At 44.0% G+C, this 20,113-nt stretch overlaps 1 protein-coding gene across 1 annotated transcript in view; it reads left to right on the top strand.

Moving 5' to 3' along the window:
• The window catches only part of NQR (ARP protein (REF)), a 127,154-nt gene that overhangs the window by 25,395 nt on the left and 81,646 nt on the right, over positions 1 to 20,113 (top strand). Inside the window, exons 4-12 of the mRNA XM_087385010.1 lie at positions 2,534 to 2,718; positions 11,289 to 11,394; positions 11,598 to 11,674; positions 15,681 to 15,768; positions 15,966 to 16,158; positions 17,696 to 17,819; positions 17,951 to 18,028; positions 18,140 to 18,247; positions 18,341 to 18,436. Coding sequence (XP_087241136.1) covers positions 2,534 to 2,718; positions 11,289 to 11,394; positions 11,598 to 11,674; positions 15,681 to 15,768; positions 15,966 to 16,158; positions 17,696 to 17,819; positions 17,951 to 18,028; positions 18,140 to 18,247; positions 18,341 to 18,436 — 1,055 coding nt within the window. The remainder of the gene's footprint in view (positions 1 to 2,533; positions 2,719 to 11,288; positions 11,395 to 11,597; positions 11,675 to 15,680; positions 15,769 to 15,965; positions 16,159 to 17,695; positions 17,820 to 17,950; positions 18,029 to 18,139; positions 18,248 to 18,340; positions 18,437 to 20,113) is intronic.

Here is a 20,113-nt window from a genome sequence, read left to right as displayed (position 1 = left end):
ACAAGAAATGTGACCTGCAAGAAAATGTCACCTCCACACTGCGGAAATCGAGACAAATGTGTGCTCTCTGGCACCACACTACCTCAAGGCATACAAAGCATCAACTGCCGGGCAAAAGCCCTATGATCTGCTCACCCGTAAACTGAGATTCAAACCCAGTAAAAGCATATATCCTCTGTCAGATGCATAAATCCCGATATCTGTGCACAAGTCCTCCAAGCAGGAGGGAAATAACTGAGAAAGTACTTGCTGTACTTCATGCAATACAATGCACCTCGGGTAAAGTCCAAATCTCCTCGCTGTACGTGCTGTACTTTTCTCGAAAATCGAGATTTTCTTCTTCTTCCTCCTCGAATGCTACCTAGGCTTGCGTGCCTAGATGCACATTCAGTTGCACTCGTGCTGCAGACAACTGTGATTCCAGCTGTACCAGCTGTACTTCAGCTCGTGTACTTGTGCAGGGTTCGAAAGAAAAATCCGAACAGAAAACCTTCCTTGACGCAGATTTCTAACGTAGCAGTGCCTTGCGTTGCTCCCAGACGAAAAGTGTACCTCCCTATTGCAGTCCGTACGGCGATCCGTATGGTACGGTCGACCGTACGGTGTCCGTACGGATGTACGGACGGCCGTACGTCCGTACGCGAATCGACGCCCAGATGCGCTGACGCGTTGCCTGCACCCACGCGCTGACTGCACGCTGCCTGCGCTGCTGCCTGCGCTACCGCCTGCGCTACTGCCTGCGCTGAGGATAGGTAGAGGTAGAGAGTGGGTAGGCAAGGGTAAGAGGGGGGAAGGATAGATAGCTCTGATACCAGTTGAAGGGGAAGGAGAGGAGAAGAAGAACCACAAGGGGGAGAGAGTGAGAGAGAGAGAGACTCCAAATGTGCGGGTGTGAAGTGATGAGCCACACCACAAACTCTTATGTTTTATTAGGATTAGGTTTTACCCTATGACTGTCTTAAGACAGTCATAGGTGTCATATCTTTAATAAAGGGGTGGCAATGTGCCTTTACCCCAACAGGTTTGTGAGACTAGGGTTCCACATCGATAGGATACCTCCTTTTCAGTACAATTTAGATGCCCCTTCGGTACTCCCACCCACCATCCCGATTGGGCCACATACCAACCAGGTCATTCGAGAGGATCTCCTGCAGCTACACACCTTTAGGACCTGGTTGGAGCCGAGGGAGCTTCCAGTGAAGCTGAGTTTCTACAGAGATTACTGTCTTTGGATTTTGGAGGAGGGATTCATCACGCCACCGGGATACACTGAGCTTCATATGCCTCACTCACTACGGATCTCCATCGAACAGTTTCGGGTATCATCACACTGCCTCTGCATAGAGAGCGGGAGAGCAGAGGGGATTCCTAGGGAGCATCGCTTATGCATATCGTGCGACTGTTAGGAGGTTGAGTCGGAGGAGCATTTTATTTTCAGGTGCCCAGTGTACTATGAGGTCCGAGGTCGCTACCACTGCCTCTTGAGAGACGGCTCCGGGCTCCTTTCCGAATTCCTCGCCTACCCAAATCAAAGATGCCTCGCGGCCTTCATTCACGAGGGAGTCCGACATAGAGAGTACTTACTCAAGCGACGGGGTTTGGCCACATCATCAGACACCTCTCAGAGCAGGATCACAGAGTTCTTCCCATCGAGTGACATTGATCGTCCAGTCTCTAGCCGCAGACGTGACAAAGACCCCGACTCGACGATCGCAGCACGACACACGAGACATTGAGGAGACACACAGATCACTCTGGGGGACCTCCCGTCATTGTTTAGACCCGGGATACGTCCCACGGGAGTCACGGTGGCTCTGGTCTTGCGTCGAGCCTCGTCCAGGAGACCGAGACGCACGGCACCCCTTGACGTGCACCATCGTCATGATCAGACTTAGGATTCAGCACGGGTGATGATGCTCGTTTCAGTAGCTCCACCCTTACTGTGATTTGTATCAGGTTTTCTTTCAGTCTCATAGACCCATCGGTCTTCCGAAGACTCTAATAAAATTTCTTTCTTTTCTTTTCTCCCTCCCCTACCTTCTCCAACAAGTTGGGACGTGTGTGTGAGACTATATGTATGTAGTTATGTTTTTGTGTATGTATGTGCATGTGAAAGTGGCTGTGTGCATGCGCACATGTGTGTGTGATGTGGGGGAAAGTACAAGCAAGGAGGATGGGTAGCAGAGAAGAAGTGCAGAGGGCTATGGGAGCACAAGGCAGGCAGAAGGGTGGGAATGCAGAATCGAACAATTAGGGTGGAACGGGGTTAGTACGGCAGTGTGTGGAGGAGCTTGAATTTGAGTCTTCACCTAATTATTGCTCTTGTCAACACAGAAAAAAGCAAGAAACTTCTGCTACGTTTTTGTTTGTGTATCTGATTGTTTTTCTTTATTTTCTTTGGGGGGACAGTATGCCTAAATTATTTTGAAAATATTTAATTAAAATAGGGTGAAGACCTGCAATCATATCTGGACTTTCATCCATGATAATTGACACACATTTGTTTTGAAGCTTTGGGTTATTATGTGGACAGGGGACATTGTTTCAGCTTTTCAACAGCATAAAGACTTTTTTGGAAGGCTGGATATCTGCATCAACAATGCTGGTATAAGTGAAAGAGAGCAATTTACAATGGACCAAAGCAAAAATGGAACTGGTAGCTGGCGGCACATGATAGATGTGAATTTAACTGCTGTTGTTGACTGCACACGGCTTGCTGTAAGTGCTATTGCAACACTGTTCCTGCAGTGGGTGGAAGGAAACAGATTATGAAAACAATCTTACATATGTCCAAAAACTGGATTGGATGTTGAAATTATGTTTGTAGCCAAATGATCCAACAAAACTGGATTGGATGTTGAAATTATGTTTGTAGCCAAATGATCATTAAGTCATCTTAACTTCTCTCATATAGAAATCTCAAAAACAATTCCATATTCTAATTTAGCCCACTTGGTCTTCTATCTTTTGACTCTTCTTAATTTTTGAATTTTTATGAAGGGATTCATTTTGAGTAATTAGTATCAAATCCAATGATACCCAAGTCTATGTTGTATGGTTCCTAACATTCATCTTCGTTATAGATGACTAGTGAGGTATCCACTATAGCCTCAATTATCATTGCCACCGCATATTCATAGGGTAAGCAATTATAACTCTTTTCTATCCCTTGAGGAAAATTTTATCAATCAAGATAGGTATATCCTTCATAAAGGATCATTAACAAAGCTGGCCATACTGTCATATGGCCAGGTGTGTTGCTGCGGATTGAAGTAGTGATGCTACCCTTTTGCCCATACTGCTACCCGGTGTGGCGATGTGGGTTTGATATGTGATACTAATGGGATAGGGGCAGATTTGGAGAAGTTTAAGTAATAGAGAAGAGAGAAAATAGGGAGGGGAGAAAGAAAGAAAGAAAGGTTATTACGTCTTTGGAAGACCAAAGGGTCTATGGTACTATGAGAAACTTGATACAAAACAAGTTGAAAGGGTGGAGCTACTAAATGAGCATCAACACCCATACAAGCTAAAATATCACATAATCACAATAACATCATGTCAATATTGATATCAATTTGGTCATCTCCATCCTCACTACCATCACATGTCATCAGAGTACAAGGCAAGACCTGGTCCAATATCACAACTGCTACCCCCCCCCTCTCGCGCCCCCGTAGGAGAGTGGGGGAGTGGTAACATGAAATCAAAGATAGAGTGCTATCGATTGCGGCCATACTTTCTCTCCTGGCTGTGGCTCTCTGTTTGACAAGAGATATGGTGACCCCTATTGGTCGAACTCCAACCCTGAACATGGAGGGAATGTTTCCAAGTGTAATCTGTGCATCCGTCCTTTGCTGGGTGTGTCGTGCCTCTGGCTCTGGATCACGTCAGTGTTAGAGGCCTGCGCGAGGAGAGCCTATGTGGTCTAACTGGAAGAACTCAGTGATCATGCTTTGAGAAGAGTTTGCTAGTGTGCCCGATCCCTGTCTCTGTGATCAAAGTAAGCACTCTTGGTGCGTAACTGTCTCATGAATGTAAGCGGCCAAACATCTCTGGTCCAGAAAAGAGAGAGTGTGATAGCATCCCGAAGAGAGAGAAGGAGACTAGGAAAGAGCGTACAGATGAGGGGTGAAAGTGTTGAGGAGGGAGAGGGGGTACATTTGCGAACTGATGTGTCAATTGATTCACTTTACCTAGGTGTCTCACAATTGGCTGTGTTGCATGATCAAGTCTATTGCTGCAAGTTGAAGTAGCAAGGCTTCTTGAACATCTCTTTTTCCCAATACTTCTTGAAGCTGTCCATGTGGAATCCAAGACTTTCAAGCCATCTACATGTCTGGACATACCAACACCACCTTTGATCATGTCCACAATGGTGATACGTGATCACTTATAATGCTGCAGCAAGTTGAAGTGGGGTGACCTCAAACTCCCTCACACTATGGAGATATGTGATCACTCAGAATGCTGCGGCAAGCTACAGTGGGGCAACCTCGAACTCAGCCAAGATAATCTGGTGTGGGATTGAAAGCTTACTGTGGATCATCCGTGCCATTAATAGAACCTAAAGCCTCTCCGCTCGAGCCCAATCCACCTCTAATACATTAGGGCCTCAACATGGATGCCATACATACTAGCTGGAAGAACTAAAGAATCAAAGAGAAGAGACTTGGTTCGGGGATCTTGGAAATGAGACTGAAAGCATTGACGCTCAAGTCTGGCAAGTGCGGAATATCCCTTGCTCAGTTGGACCTGCATTGCTAGTTCCATCTTGAAGATCGGGTCGGAGAGAAGCACTCCTAGGTATGTGTAGGATGCAATGATCTTTGCTAGCAACCCGTTTAAGGTGAACTGCTCTTTATGTGTGACTTTCCTAGATGTGTGGAAGATCATAATCTTAGTATTACCAAGATTGACCTTCGAATCATGTATGAGATATAAAGTGCATCCAAATGTTATTGGAGGTCCTCAGCTGGAGAAGAGAGTAAGACCATGTTGTCTACATAGAGGAGAATTGTAGGCCATCTTATGGGCTATCCATAGATGCCACTTATTCCTTGGTATGTGCCTTGTAGGCCAGTTAGGACTATTGGTACAGTTAGTTTATATACCATCTAGGGCAGTTAGGACACTTAGTCTAGTTAGGGCAGTTAGCCCTAGGTTTTTGTTATGTTGGCTCTCCTTTGAGCCTCCTCACTTGTACTTGCAGCATTTTGATCATAGCAGTACATTTTTGGCCTTCTATCACTTTTTTTATGAGCTTCCATTGCCAGTCACACCCAACAATGGTATCAGAGCAGGTTAGGGTTCAACTCTCTAGCCATTGGCAGCCTCCCCGAGCTTTGTCCTCGCCTTTGGAGCTGTTTTGGAAGTCTTTTCAAGCTGTACGGAAGATTTTCGTCACACGTGGGCATTGAATGCTGATCCGTATAGTTCTGTCACCAAAAACCTCTTCTTTCGGGTTGCTATGCATTTTCGACTGCCACAAGTGATCAGTCTTCAGCTGGCTCTGCATTTTCGGTGCATTTGAGTCCTCAGCCTTCACGCATGCGCCGTCTGTACAGTCTATATGGACAGCAGGGTTCATTTATTACCTGTACGAGACTGCTGACGGGAGCATTTACAGCAGGTACGGATGCTGACAGCTGCTATTAGTGCAGTACGGACTGTTGCTGTGGCACGTGTGACAGTACGGCAGTGAGTACAGCCATTTACTGACAGTACATGGATCTGCGTCACTTCTAGAGTTGTACGGAGGCATTGAAGGCTGCACACGGAGCTGTACGGACTGACAGCAGTAGTCACTGCTGTATTTAATGCAGTAAAGGCATCCATACAGAGCTGTCAGAGCTGTACGGAATTTGCAGCAGGCTTTTTCCAGCATTTCAGTTCTCTTCGGGGCTCGTGCCAGCTGTACGGACAGTTTTCTGACAGTTTTCTGCTGCATTTATTATTCTGCTATTGCAGTACGGACAGCTTTGCCTTGTGAAGCATGTCTTCATTTGCAGTGGTTTGCCTTGGGAAGTGTGTCTTCATTTGCAGCCTTCGGGACTGCTATACATTTGCAGTTGAAAGCCTTGAGGCTTGTGCAGTCACTTGCATTCCCTTTGTCAATTGTGGTATTTGCTCTCCGTTTGCATCAATGGCTAGCCACAAGGATGATCTTTTTGGTATGCTTGGGGCTGATGATAAGCTTGATGGCACCAATTACCCGCTGCTGCATCTATTGCCTTTGGTTCTTCTTCAAGTGATGGTTCCAATGCTACTTCCAGGACACCTGCACCTTTTGCTATACAGGTGCTTTGCCTCCTACACAGGAGCAGATTCAGTGGGATGGTCATGATTGCTCTTTCAGTGAAACGGGTTATTATCCCTCATATCCGGTCGTGCAAGACAGCTAAGCAAGCATGGGATCAGCTTGCATCTTTGTATCAGGTGCGGAATGAGGCAAGGGTTGCCTATCTCCGCAAGTAATTGAAAGACTTGAAGCTTGAAGAGGGTGGTAACATGGATGCCTATCTCACTAATGTGAAGGATTTGAAAGAGCAGTTGGCCAATATTGATGAGATTATGCCTAATTCTCAGCTTGTTTCTAATACCCTTGATGAGTTGCCTGATTCATATCGAGGCTTTGCCACTACATTGAGGTTGGTTGCAGGGGGTGATGCCAATCATTTCTCATTTGACCAGCTGGTTGCTCTTCTTCTTTAGGAGGAGCAAAGTCGTGTGAATCGCAATGCTTCTATGGCTAGTGATCAAGCATTTGCTAACCATCACAAACACAAAGGTAAAGGTAAGGTTTCAGCTGGAAAACCCTCTCATTACCATGCTAATCATTCACATGGTGCCTCTTCTTTAGGGGATAACAAAAAGAAGAAGAGATGTAATTATTGCAGGAAACCTGGGCATGATATTTCTAAATACAGAAAGCGCATAGCATTTGAAAAGAAGAAGAAAGAGTCTGGTCTTGCAGTATCTGGTTCTTCTAGTGCAGAAGATTGACATGAGTCCGCTAATTTTGCACAAGACCAGCATTGGGATTTCTTGGTTATATGTCAGTATAATCCTGATGTTCTTGATGCTTGTATGGCAGTTTCAGACGTTCATGATGCTTGGTTCTTTGATAGTGGTGCTAGCAAGCACATCACTTCCTGCAGGAAGTTATTCAGCTCATTGGAGCTTACATCTCAAGGGGGCAGTGTCACATGTGCCAATAATGCATCATATACCGTGAAAGGTATTGGGCAAGTTGCTCTTACTTCTGTCTCTAGTGGTATTGTTACTCCAGAGCATGTGCTTTATGTTCCAGGCATTTGTAAGAACCTCATTTCTATTTCAGCCAGTGCTACATGTGGCTTTCAGGTTCTTTTTTATGGTGTTAGGTATGCAATGTATGATGCTATACATGCCTTTACCATGGTTTTGACTTGTACATTATCTAGAGGTCTTTATAGACTGGATGTTTATGATGGATGTTTGGATGATGATGCTGCACTTGCCGATGCACATGCTTTTGCTCTTGATTCTTCCATGGCAGATACTCATTTGTGGCATGAGAGGTTTGGACACCTCAATTTTGGAGCCCTGGTGAAGTTATATAAGGAGGATATGGTTGTTGATCTTCCCAAAATGCATATGCCTACAAAACATGTTTGTGAACCATGCTTGCTTGGTAAGATGCACCGTGCTGTGTTTCCCAAGGATGGGAGAGTTGGTGCTTCACGCAAGCTTTATTTGCTTCATAGTGATGTTTGTGGATCCATGAGGGTTGCAGCCCTTGGGGGGTTCTACTATTTTGTTACTTTTATTGATGACTTCACCAGGTACACTTGGATTTTCTCATTGAAATCCAAATTTGAAGTTTCTTCATGCTTCAAGCACTTTATTGAATGAGAGTGGGCTGCACATTGCTCACCTTAATACAGACAGGGGGGGTAAATACATGTTGAAGGAGTTTGCTGTTTTTTTGGCTTCCCGTGGCATCCATCATTGATGCATGGTGCCTTATACTCCTCAACAGAATCCCATGGCTGAGCGGAAAAATAGATTAGTGATGGAGATGGCCCGATGCATGTAAACATTTTCCTAATAAGTTGTGGTTGGATGTGGTCATGTTTGCAAATTACATCTTGAATAGATGTCCTACAAAGGCATTGTAGACTATCACCCCTTATGAGGCTTGGACGGGTCGTAAGCCTCGTATTTCCCACATGAGGACTTTTGGGGATGCTTAGCTTATGCTCATGTGCCTTCACAGAAACGCACTAAGTTGGATGATAAAGCTGTCAAGTGCATTTTTCTTGGGTATAGTTCAGAGAGCAAGGGCTATAAGCTATATCAGCCCTACACAGGCAAGTGTTTTGTCAGTCGGGATGTTGTGTTTGATGAATCTTCCACTATGCCTTTGCTAGACTGTCAAAAACAGCTCGTTGTTGATGCCTCTGACATATTTGACAGCTTGATGCCTTTGTTTCCATCCGATGCTCGGGATGATGCTCCATCTGAGGTAGTACCTCCTCCTTCTATTGGTCATTTGCAGCTACACGTGCAACCAGAAATTCAGCCTGCTATGCCTCTCATTGATCAGGATCATTTGCACAGGGCTCTTGACCAAGAAAGAGCAAAAATTCAGGAGCCCAAAAAGGTACCCCGTTGGCTCCTTGACACATTAAAAGACTGCAAACAAGACACTCCTTTGCCAGCCCGTACGAGAGAAGCTGTCCTGAAAGAGCATGCTAGTTTTGTTGCTTATGCTTTGGTTGCTACAGCATGCAATGAAGAGCCATTATGTCATCAAAATGCCTTTCAGAATGATTGTTGGATGAAGGCCATGCAAGCTGAATTGGATTCTATTTATCAGAATAACACTTGGGAGTTGTTTGATTTGCCTCCTAGCAAGAATGCCATTGGAACTAAGTGGGATTACAAATCAAACGGAAAGCTGATGGTTTAGTGGGCCGTTACAAAGCTCGTCTTGTTGCTAAGGGCTATGCTCAGCAACATGGCATTGACTTTGAGGAGACTTTTGCTCCCACTTCGAGGATCACTACTATTCGCTTTGTTATTGCCTTTGCTGCCCACTTTCATTTGTAGATAAATCAGCTTGATATTAAGACAGCTTTCCTTCATGGGCATTTGCAGGAAGAGGTCTATGTTTCCCAACCTCCTAGCTTTGAGGTTGAAGATTCTGAAAGCAAGGTATGCCGCTTGAAAAGGCCCTCTATGGATTGAAGCAGGCACCTCGAGCTTGGTGTTCGAGGATTCATACTTATTTGCTCACACTTGGCTCAGAATAGCCCTACAGAGGCTACCCTTTACATCCGCAAGCGTGGGACAGATTTGCTGATTTTATTCCTTTATGTGGATGATATGCTTGTTGGGACACATGCTCAGCAAATTGCAGATTTTAAACTTGATTTGCAGCAGACATTTGATATGTCTGATCTTGGTCTTCTGCACTACTATCTAGGCATCCAATTTTCTAGCAGTGAGGGGGGCATTTTGATGTCACAATCCAAGTACATTGGACAGGTTCTGCAGCGTTTTCAGTTTGAGGATTGCAAGCCAATATCCACACCATTAGAGACTAGTTTTCACTTCTCTTCTGAGGATGGCAGTGGTACATGCGATGTCACTCTCTATCAGCAAGCAGTTGGTTGTTTGATTTACCTATGCCATACGAGACCTGATCTACAGTGTGCTGTCTCACAGTTGAGCAGATTAATGCACAGCCCATCTATGCACCATTGGCATGCCGTGAAGCATGTTTTCAGATATCTAAACAAAACATGAGAATAACAGGCCCAAAACATCAGATTTTAATGGAATTTTTGCCAGTTTCTTGCACCAAGTTTAGAGCAAGGCTGCCCGTAATAGAAAGCATGTTAGAGAACTCTATCTATACATTGGGACAAAAACAATTTAATATTTTCTATGCAAGTCTTCTGATGAAAATATATAGAACACTTTTACCAAGGTAGACTTTCAATAACATGTTATGACGATGTTTAATGTTGAAGTTTTTATTGAATGATGCACTTCAACTATATACTACTTGTTGGTAGCCAAATCATTTCTATGCAAGTTCATCTCATGAGAATAAATAACACTATATAGTGTAGAATTGCAAGCTTATGTTATAATCATCTTCAAAATTGTGGTGCCACTATAAAGCTTTATTAATGATTACATACATACATATAGTTAGGTTATGTTTTTCTCAAGTGATGCACTTCAACTATATAGTACTTGTTGTTGATAGCCAAATCATTTCTATTTAAGCTCATCTCATGAGAAAATAGAACACTATTACTAATGTGCACTTGCAATATTATGTGTTGAGGAAGCACTATAAATCTTTATTAATGATGAGTACATACATGCAATGAGATTATGTGTTGGTAGCCCAACGATTTCTGCTTCGCTCGCTAATTTGGTCTTGCTCGCTTGACATCGTTCGCTTGATCAACTGCCTCACTGTTGACCATCTTTTGATAATGCCATTTCTCTGCATATGGAACTGAATAAATGAAACAGAAATATGTAGTTAGATTTTAGTGCTAGGCTCTAAGCTCTCCACTAAGCACATCTTGTTTGTGAGCTATGAGTAATCATGATTGAGGGGAATTGTCTAGTGAGGCAGGGACTTTTACTGTATTTTATTCTTACTAGATCATAAGTTGCTCTTCTGTCCTCTAGAAGCCCTGTGGATAGATTCCTGCAATGATCCAAATGAGACTGTCAGCAAATCAATGCTTATATGGATTTTAAATATGCAGAATGTTGTGCTCCAAAACTTTGCAAGCTCATTAGTCTCAGCAAAGTGTAAAGAATTCTTGCACATGTAGCATGAAAGTGGGCAATATGTGTCCAGCAATGTAAAAAAGGCAGGATCCATTATCAATCTGTCCTTGACAATTGGGAGTGCAAAAAAAGGTTTAAAAATAAAGTTTGAGTTTTTAAAAATGGAGATGACAGCCTGTCATGGGTAATCAGTTAGACATCAAGCTATTATTTTGTGACACGTTTTCTTGTTCATACCATTTACATTCTTAGTACTTTTGATTATATTCCAAATTTGTAAGTTCTAAAGTATATTATGGCCTAAATTGCCTCCTTTTTTATACCTGCAATTCAAGATGACCTGCACATTCTCCATAATGTAATCTTCTAATAGAAATTTCATTAGTGTATGAAGAAAGAAATCAAATCTGCATCTTGGATTCCAATGGTGTGCTTTGCATGTGACCACTGCGCTCTACCTGAAACTTTGGGCTTCTATTGTGCAGGTACAATTAATGATAGAAGGTGGCCATGATGGAACAATTTTGAATGTTGGCTCTGCTGCTGGCCTTTACCCTTCTTTTGATGGACCTCTTTATTCAGCAACAAAAGGTAATTGTAGTGTTACTTTCTTGAACATGACCCAGGATGATTTACTGTGTTGTAAAGGGTATTGTAGGATTGTAAGATTTGAGGTCACACATTATCTAGAAGTGTAGGATAAAACTACTTGCTGTTCTAATAAAGGATTACAAACTTCTGGAATGTGTGGCTAAGCTAGCTATCCTAAATAGTAAAACCTGGGTGTATGGCAGGCGGGGTGGTTCTATTCAGTCGCTCACTTGGAAGTCTTGCGAAGAAAAAGATTCGTGTCAATGTCATCTGCCCTGAGGTATTACTGGATCTGGTTATTCAGAAATTCAGCTGCCTACCAATTCTAGCAAATAATTTGGAAAAAGCTTATATATATATATATATATATACCCTCATAAGACCAGAATATATACCTTCTCTATTTGACTTGCGGCCATGCTCACATATGTTTTGTTTAGACCACTTGGATGTATTATAATAATTTTATGAATTCGATGATTAAATTGTACTAGAAAACTATGGTCAACTACCCCAAGAATGTAACATTTGTTAGAAGAGCCTGGTCATAAATTGAAACAAATAACAGGCAAGCCTAGTGATCAGGCAGCTGTATTATGAGGAAAACTATGCCCATATCTAGTGGCAGCTAGGCTTAGGAATCAAGTGGTACATATACTTCTAGGGGTTCGGAGGAGTTTTGGGATCCTAGGGAGTAATAGATAACATAATTTGAGATACTATATTGATTATTCTGTTTTCAGTTTTCACTAGTCAAAACATTTGCCATATGAGATTTTGCGACAAATTTATTATGATTAGTGTTGTTGTAGTTGCTACACTATTATTATTATTTGCTCCTCCACGATTATGGTGCTTGTCCTTGTAGCCCTCTTGACTTACAGGAATCAAAATAAGATGAGTTGCCTTGTTTTGCAAATCACCTTGGAGTGTCTGCCCAGCTGTTTGGGCTGTATACTTATGTGGAGTGCTTCTGAGCTGTGTGCCTCTAGTGTAGAGTAAGTTCCAGCGATAGAACTTATCGTAGTTTCTGTTCGTTATTCCGGATCACCTCTTCTGATTCACAGGTGCACGTGTGTACAAGACTACCCTAGTAGACAGGCTCTAATACCACTTGGAGAGTAGGGAGAGAACACACAACATTCAAGAAAGCTTCATAAAGCTGAAACGAATTGCACACAACTTTGAAATACACAGAATCCATATGGCAACTAGGGTAGTTGTTGGGGGAACTTGCCCCACTGCGTCTTCTCCTGCCTTGCCAAGATTGGAATTGGGTCAGTGGTCCAGTCCTTACCCAAATGGCCCACTACCCTGATCCTTTGCCACTCAACCAAGTCCAAGGCCCCATCAATCTCTTGGTCTCCAACTGTCTTGAGCTGAAGAAGGCCTCCATGCCCCACTTTGTATTGCTTGAAGTAGTAGGAGCTGAGAGATCTAGGCAAGAATTGAATCCTAAGGGGCACCCCCGTCCTAGAAAATTGTCCATACTAGTGTGGGGGCTCGGGGGACCGAGGCTCTGTGTGAATCCTCCCACCACGACTCTGGAATCATAGAGCCATCCGAGTGCCTGTCCCCCTTAGGGAAGCAAGGCTATAAAGTGGAGCAAATCTAGGTGAGAGAGGGCCTGCCCTGGTGCCTTTGCCTTAGTTGGGAGGGAGCTCCACACTCCCAAATAACTTGTATGGGCCACTATCCCACTGTGCCCAACCAATGTGCGCACCCTCTGCCCCAGCTTGAGACCCTCTTGATCTCGGATGTCCGGATGCCATAAGAGGGGCTAGGTTTAAACTCCTTGCGGCATCATAGGCTGGCCCTAATGAGCCTCCTGATAGCTGTTGCCAGACTCTATGAAGACTTCTCATTAGAGGGGAGCCCTTCCTTGTGAGGGGAGCCTTTGAAAAGGCCCATCAATGGGATTGCTTCCATTTGCCTTTGGTGTGGGGTGTGTTTGTGAGGAGCCCTTGTTGCAATAGGAGCTTTCAAGGCTTCAAGCCTGGAGTGAGGCCTCATACCACCGACTTGTCCAGAAGGGCTCTACTTTGCATCGTCGGGTCAATGATGCCGAGCCCCTTGTTCACTTGGGGCCGAATCACTGTCTCCAATGCGACCTTGGATCTGATAGTGGTCCTTGTGCCATCCAAACCCACCCATAGAAGTTACGCACTAGGCGCCTAAGCTGCCCATGCATCAACACCAACACGAGGCTATGTACCATGCCGTAGCCAAGATGACTTAATTGGCCACGTAGGCCTTGTCTCCAAGAGAGAGTTTGGTCGAGCTCCAATGCAAAAGCTTGCACCACACATTCGTGCGCACAGGGGCAATCTGTTGCTTTGCTGAATGCTCACTTGGTAGCCTAAGTATCTCACTGTTTTCCCTCACGGAATCCAATCCTCACGCCTGAGGCCAATTAATATATCTCGAGGGCTCCCTTGACTCCCTCTAGGCCATCTGTTGTGTCTTGTGCCGTGTTAGCTGCCAACTTTGAGTCTAGTAACTCCTCCTGATAGATCGGGAGCCATAGGCCTTTTGCCTAAGATTGCAGAAAATAGCCAGTGCCTCTACCTCAAAGAGAAAGAGGAAAGAAGCAAGGGGGCTTCCTTGCCGCACTGAGGGAGAAAGCGTAAAGGCCTCCCCAACGGGTGACCTCCTATAAGCATCTGGATGGCGTTGCTTGCATACAAGGCCAAAACCCAAAGGAGCTGAGTAGTGTTGATTGGGGGGGGGCGGGGGGGGGGGGGTGGTTGGGAAGGGGCACCTGCCCTGAGTATGGACCCGGAGTAGGCTTGGGGATAGGGTGAGGGCCCTGTGTCATTGTCAGGAGAGTCGAGTTTGTTGGGAGATCGAAGAAGACCTCCCCCTCTAATGTCTGAGGTGCCCCATTTGTCTGCAATGTAGGCACCAGCTTGGGAGGCCGGAAACCTTGACCCTCTAACAAAAAGTGTCCCCATCCATTGTCTTGAGGAAGATCTCCTATAGTTGGGACTTTGGCCACTCTTCTATCACCTGGACATGAGGGGCCCCATCATCTACCAGAACCAAGGTTATTGAGGGCAGCGACCTTAGCACAATGCCGAAGCAACCTCGGATAGACGACAAAATAGAGCGATACTCCTTTTGGAGGCTAGGGAACCTCAAGGTCATTGGGAACTATGAACATGGTGTGTCGAATCCGTGTTGTCCACCGTGAAGACATGGTACAAAGGGATAAAGAACACTAAATGAGGGCCGAGAAAGATCGCACTTTGCTCTGCTAGGGTTTGGGTGATATGGGGGGGCTTAGGTGGAGAACAAAGACTCCTCTCCCGTAGATGGTGAGCTCCTAGACGACATGGTCACCCTCTAGCGCTAAGATCGATTGAATCCAATCTCAAGCCTAGCTCCTCGTGGGTGTGAGGCTTACTATGATGTGGCACTGTGTCTTTTGGATATTGAACTGCTATCTGCACTTTCTGCCTATCCTTAGGGGAGAGGGTAATCCATATGGCTTGTGGATTCAAGGGAGCTGCCATGAGAGTCCCCCAGACCGAAAGATCACCACTAGGATTAAACCCACAAAAGACGAGCGACAAAAGCTGCTCCTGTAGCCACAAGGAAGGAGGGAGAATAGGCGGGGGGTGGAAAGCGGAAAAAGGGAAAAGTTGGGGGGGGGGGGGAGGGGCTGCGACTTATGGCCACCCAAAAGACTGTCTAGTTGCCAAAAAACAAGCGGTTAAAAAGAGACCAAAGGCAGATTTGGGTGAAGCTGAGGCCTCAGAAAACAGTGGTGGGAGGTTCTGGGCTGTTCGAACCAATTAAAAAAGAGGGGGGGTTAGAGGGGCCGGACAAAAGCTCCATATATGAGGACTGGTCGGACCACTTTAATGCCTAGTGCACGGTTACATGCATTACAATGTGCTTTAAAGGTTGGATGTGTATGAATTCAACATAATTAGAACTGGTCAGTCCACCTTCACCATGAACTTCAATGTTTATAAATCAGCATTTCTGTTTCAAGGTGTGCCCTTTGCATATAAGTTATGGAAAATTGGGATAGAGATGTGAGTTATCTCATCCTCCAATAATCACATCTGCTAGTTCATAGACGGTTTCCAGTACATGATTCATTTGAATTTATTTGTGTTGAGAAGAAAAAGGCGTGGGATGTGAAAGCACTAGGCTCACTGTCTAAGAGGTTGTGGGGCACATATTTTTTGCTGTTTTAAATGAGCTTTCTCATGTATCGTGTCTGCTTTTTGATCTGCCAAAGCAATCTCCCTCGGCTGACCATTGTTGGTATGCAGTTTTTGGAGACAGACATGACAAAGCCTCTGACCAGTGACTTTATAAAATCATTTGATGGCTTCATTCCTATGGAGACATTTCTTCAAGGTTAGCTGTTGCGTTTGTTTCTCGGATGTTTTTGAGTTTTTCTTTCGCTTGGAATGTGGCTGCAATGTTTCTGCATTATGAGAGCTCTGGCAATTAGATTTTACAAAGTGAGCGGTTTCTTGAAAGTGGATGTTAAGTTTCTGTGTTAGACCAGCTCTTGCAACTATATTTCTAATAGAGTGAGTGATTACTTACAGGTGCTCTTGAGCTTCTTGAAGATGATAGCAAGGCAGGTGCTTGCCTTTGGATTTCCAATCGGCGTGGTTTAGAGTATTGGCCTACACCTGAAGAGAAAAAAAAGTATCTATTGAGGCAAAGGCCCTCAAAAATAAGTATGTTACAGCGATCAGAAATGTCTGCAATGCTATTGCCAAAAGAGTTCCAAAAAGTGTGAGTTCTGAAGCCATGGCATCATGGCTGGTTACGTATACAGAGATTTACTGCCTCTTTTGTATGCACATTGAAAGCAGGTGGAATTTGTCATCATGTTCTGCATATATTATGCCCACTAGAAAGCAGTCAATGAATATGGTTATGTTTTTGTGAATTTAATACAATCCTAGTAACAGTGAAATGAAAATAAGGCAATATAGTAGAGAGGTTTTATCACCTACTTTTTTACTCTTACTTTTGTCTTTTTTTCTCTCTCTTTTCCCTTCCTTGGGGTCTTTCATGGGTACAAGCCTTTTTGTATCTCACGTTCACATATCCAAGCACGCTGGCCCCAATTGCCTTTGTCAAGTATTGCTAACACCCCCAGCATTTTGTGTTGGGTGAAGACTTGGATATTCTGTCATCTCAGAGAACTTTCTTTTTTTGGGGCTAGGCACAAACTAACGGGCTTTAAAAGATATGCTGTATATCTAATAGTTGGATTTTTCTTTGATCCTCAGATTGGAGTGGCAGTCAATAATAAATCTGCTTAGTGAATTTAGCGACACCTGCTAAATTTAGTAGTCTTGCTAAGATTTTCCGATATTAGAATCACAATGATAATTGGTGACCACAAAAAGGATCTAAGAGGAGCAAAGCAAGATGGCATGCAAAAAGCTTAGAATTCTGGAGTGTGCAAAAACGGGCGTTTGTGATAGAGACCCATTGAGTAGATCCTAAATTGAGGAACTAATCAATATGCATCACTGGCTTTGAGAGGTTTTAGTTATGAAAGTGTTTGCTGATCTTTAACAACGTTCACCATTTGGGGGCAAACAAGAGGACTGAATATCTAGATTATGCACATGACATGTTGCAATAGTCATCCCATGACACATGGCAATATCACATAGAACATGTGGCACATGCCACAAATCATCTCATGATACGTGGTGCCTGACTCTCGGCATGACATATGGTGTCATCCATGACTGGACACAGGGTGCCAATCACCTCTTAACCTCCTATTCTTACATTACATAAGCCACCTAGGAAAACCTTTCTTGTTAGCACAAATGGGACACTTGACTTTACACTCGGATATTCCAATCCCCTTTTCTCATTCCGGCTTGCAACCTTTGCAATTCAGCTTTATTCTGCACACACCCTCACCTTTCAAAATGCGTGGGACATTTCAAATTGTTCCTTGAGATGGAGGATCACATGATTCTATTGTTGGGCACCAATTGCCTTATGACGTGACGTATTGTGTGCACTGTCCAAACAGTCTGCATGTCATCTCTTAGTCCTAGCATATTATTCACCTGCACACAATCTGTACTCCATTGGGACAATATAATGGTTTGTGTGGTATGCGTGGTTTTCATTCTTGGAAACTGCGATAATCTCAGGTCACTGCTATTTCCATTTTATTCCCAATTTTGAGGCGCTGCTCTAATTTTGATTCAAAAATGGTTTACGTTCTGCCTAGTCAATTGTTTGCTCTAATATTCCTGGTGGTCAATTGCATTCTGACATATTCTATTGATGGCAGGGTTGTACACACATTGAGTAACAAATTTAGAACAGCAACTAGGCTGATTTCAGTCCCATTAAATCCTGCTAAAGCTGGTCATGTGCTGGTGAAATATCTATATGTTGGTGTCAATGCCAGTGATGTGAGTATGGAAGACTACGTCATAGGAAATCAAGTGTTTTATTTTTTTAAAGTGCATCAGATCTTTTGTTTTGTTGTGAAGAGCCTGATGTCAGAGTAGATTGGCAATTATTATCTTCGGCTCTTTCTCAGGTGAATTATAGTGCTGGACGCTATTTTAAAAATAAGGAAGAAGCACTTTCTAAGCTTCCATTTGATGCAGGATTTGAGGTCATTCTCCAAACATCTGTATTCAATGTTTTATTTTGTCTGATCATTTTAAAGATTCAGTGATATTTATCAGGAAATGCTGATAGAGACATGCTATATGATCTTTTGCAGGGCGTGGGGATCGTTGCAGCCATAGGAGAGGGTGTAAGCAGAGGAGATTTGTCTGTGGGGAGTCCTGTTGCTACACTTTCCTATGGATGTTTTTCTGAATTTGCTGAGGTCGTCTATTTTCAACCAAATGCTAAAATGTGTAGCCTTTTCATCCAATACAAAGGAAAATTCTTTTCGCTAATTGGTTCCCTGGCACTGCAGGTTCCTGCTGCTCATGCGATGCCTGTTCCAGAAGCAATACCTGAAGTGCTTGCGATGCTTACTTCAGGCCTGACAGCCTTACTTGGTTTAGAGGAGGTCTTTTTCTGGATTCTGTTGCATGTGTTCTGGATCTGTAAGGTGTTTCTGGTGCAAGTTTTTCCCAATGCTACTAAAATATCAATGTATGTAACGTTAACATCTTGATCCCCTCCAGACTGTTAGGTGCCAAGTAGGTTGTAGTTCTGGGAAAATTGAGCTGATTTGGTTGCAACTGCCAAGTGGGAAGCGAACCTGTAGGGGTTGATTGTGAGTCACTTTAGGGAGTGATTGACACCCTGAAGGGTGCGTGAGTTGCACTAGACTGTTCATTGACCAGGGAAAGCCTCTGAAGGGCTGTGCAAGGGGCTGGAAATCAGTTCACACAACCATGGAGCCTGCTGAAGCGGAACTTTTGCAAATTAAATGCTGGGGTGTTGAGTAGGTCATTGCTCAGATCTGTGTGCCAGTAAATTGCGGGTGGTGTAGAAGATCTTCCCGTCTGTTGATCGCTTGTTGGCTGCTTGTGTGTTGCGATTGGAGTATGTGGATAGCAAATTCACCTGGGCAGAGCTGTTCGTTTTGTGGTGGTATGCTGCTGATAACCCCGTTATTTTTTTCCAAAGAAAATACTTCTATTACGCATGAAAGAAACACCAAGATCAATGCTCATGGCAAAATACATCATGTTGACCATGAGAAACAAAATACACAAAGGGTGAAACAACTACTCATCAAAATGAGCTAGAAATTTTGTGGTAGTATGCTGCTGATAATCCACCGCAGGTCCTGCTGATGGCTAGTCAGTTGTTGGAGGACTACTTATTGGAGCTGAAGTTGTGAGCGAAGTGGTTAGCAGGTTCTGCAGAAGCACCAGGATTGTGCACTACTGCTGTTTGCTGCTGTTTCTGCTCCTGATTGATTGCTTTTGGGGGCCCCATGCAAAGCTAAAGGATCTAGGAAAGCATAGAGGTTTGCTTTTCGAAAAAAAATTCCAAGGAGGAGGCTGCTTTTCCTCGGAGAACAAAGCTCGTAGCTTTTGGGGGTCCTACTCCTTACTATTTAGCAGCCCATAGGTACCCTAGTCTCCTACAACCATTTTGCTACTTTTTTGCTATTTTGTACTAGTATAGTATTTTAGTACTCAGCAAGGGCCTTAGCGAGCCTTTGCCCCAGCCCATAGTGGTCTGTATGAGTTACTTGATTCCGTACTTTGTCCCATAGGCCCGTGAGACCTCCTGCGGACGTTAGTATATATATATATATATATATATATATATATCTATATCTATAAACACACTGTTCCTGTGCAATTGCAGCCTCCTAACTCTCCTCTTCTTGAACCTACTCGTAGCTCTAGTTCTTCCTCTCTTTTTACCTCAGCTATCCTTTTCATATTCTCGTACCCAATGGCTGAAGGGAGTCACGTGCTTGGTGAAGAAGCTGCAGCAATTACAGTAAACAAGTGTCCACATGAAGAGCCCCGTGATGTCGAGGGGGATGACATGAACTTTGATGAGGGCAACCTTGTAACCAAGGAGCAACATGCTGAGTTGAAGACATTTTTCCGATATGCAGCTGAAGGAGTTGAAGGACATGATCATGACCCGAAGACACAGCTCAAGGCACAAAGCCAAATGGTTGCGGTGTTGCAAGCCATAGTTACGGGCTTGGCATTAGGAGCCAGAGGGAGTGTACCAGTAGCACCATCTTTCACACTTAGGCTCTTGCAAGTGA

The sequence above is a fragment of the Dipteris shenzhenensis genome, chromosome 14 (assembly GCF_047967505.1).
Source record: "Dipteris shenzhenensis isolate YYH24624 ecotype China chromosome 14, Dip_SZ_1.0, whole genome shotgun sequence".
NCBI lineage: Eukaryota > Viridiplantae > Streptophyta > Polypodiopsida > Gleicheniales > Dipteridaceae > Dipteris > Dipteris shenzhenensis.
The sequence above is the reverse complement of the archived record's forward strand: the minus strand, read 5'-3'. Positions and strand labels throughout refer to the sequence as shown.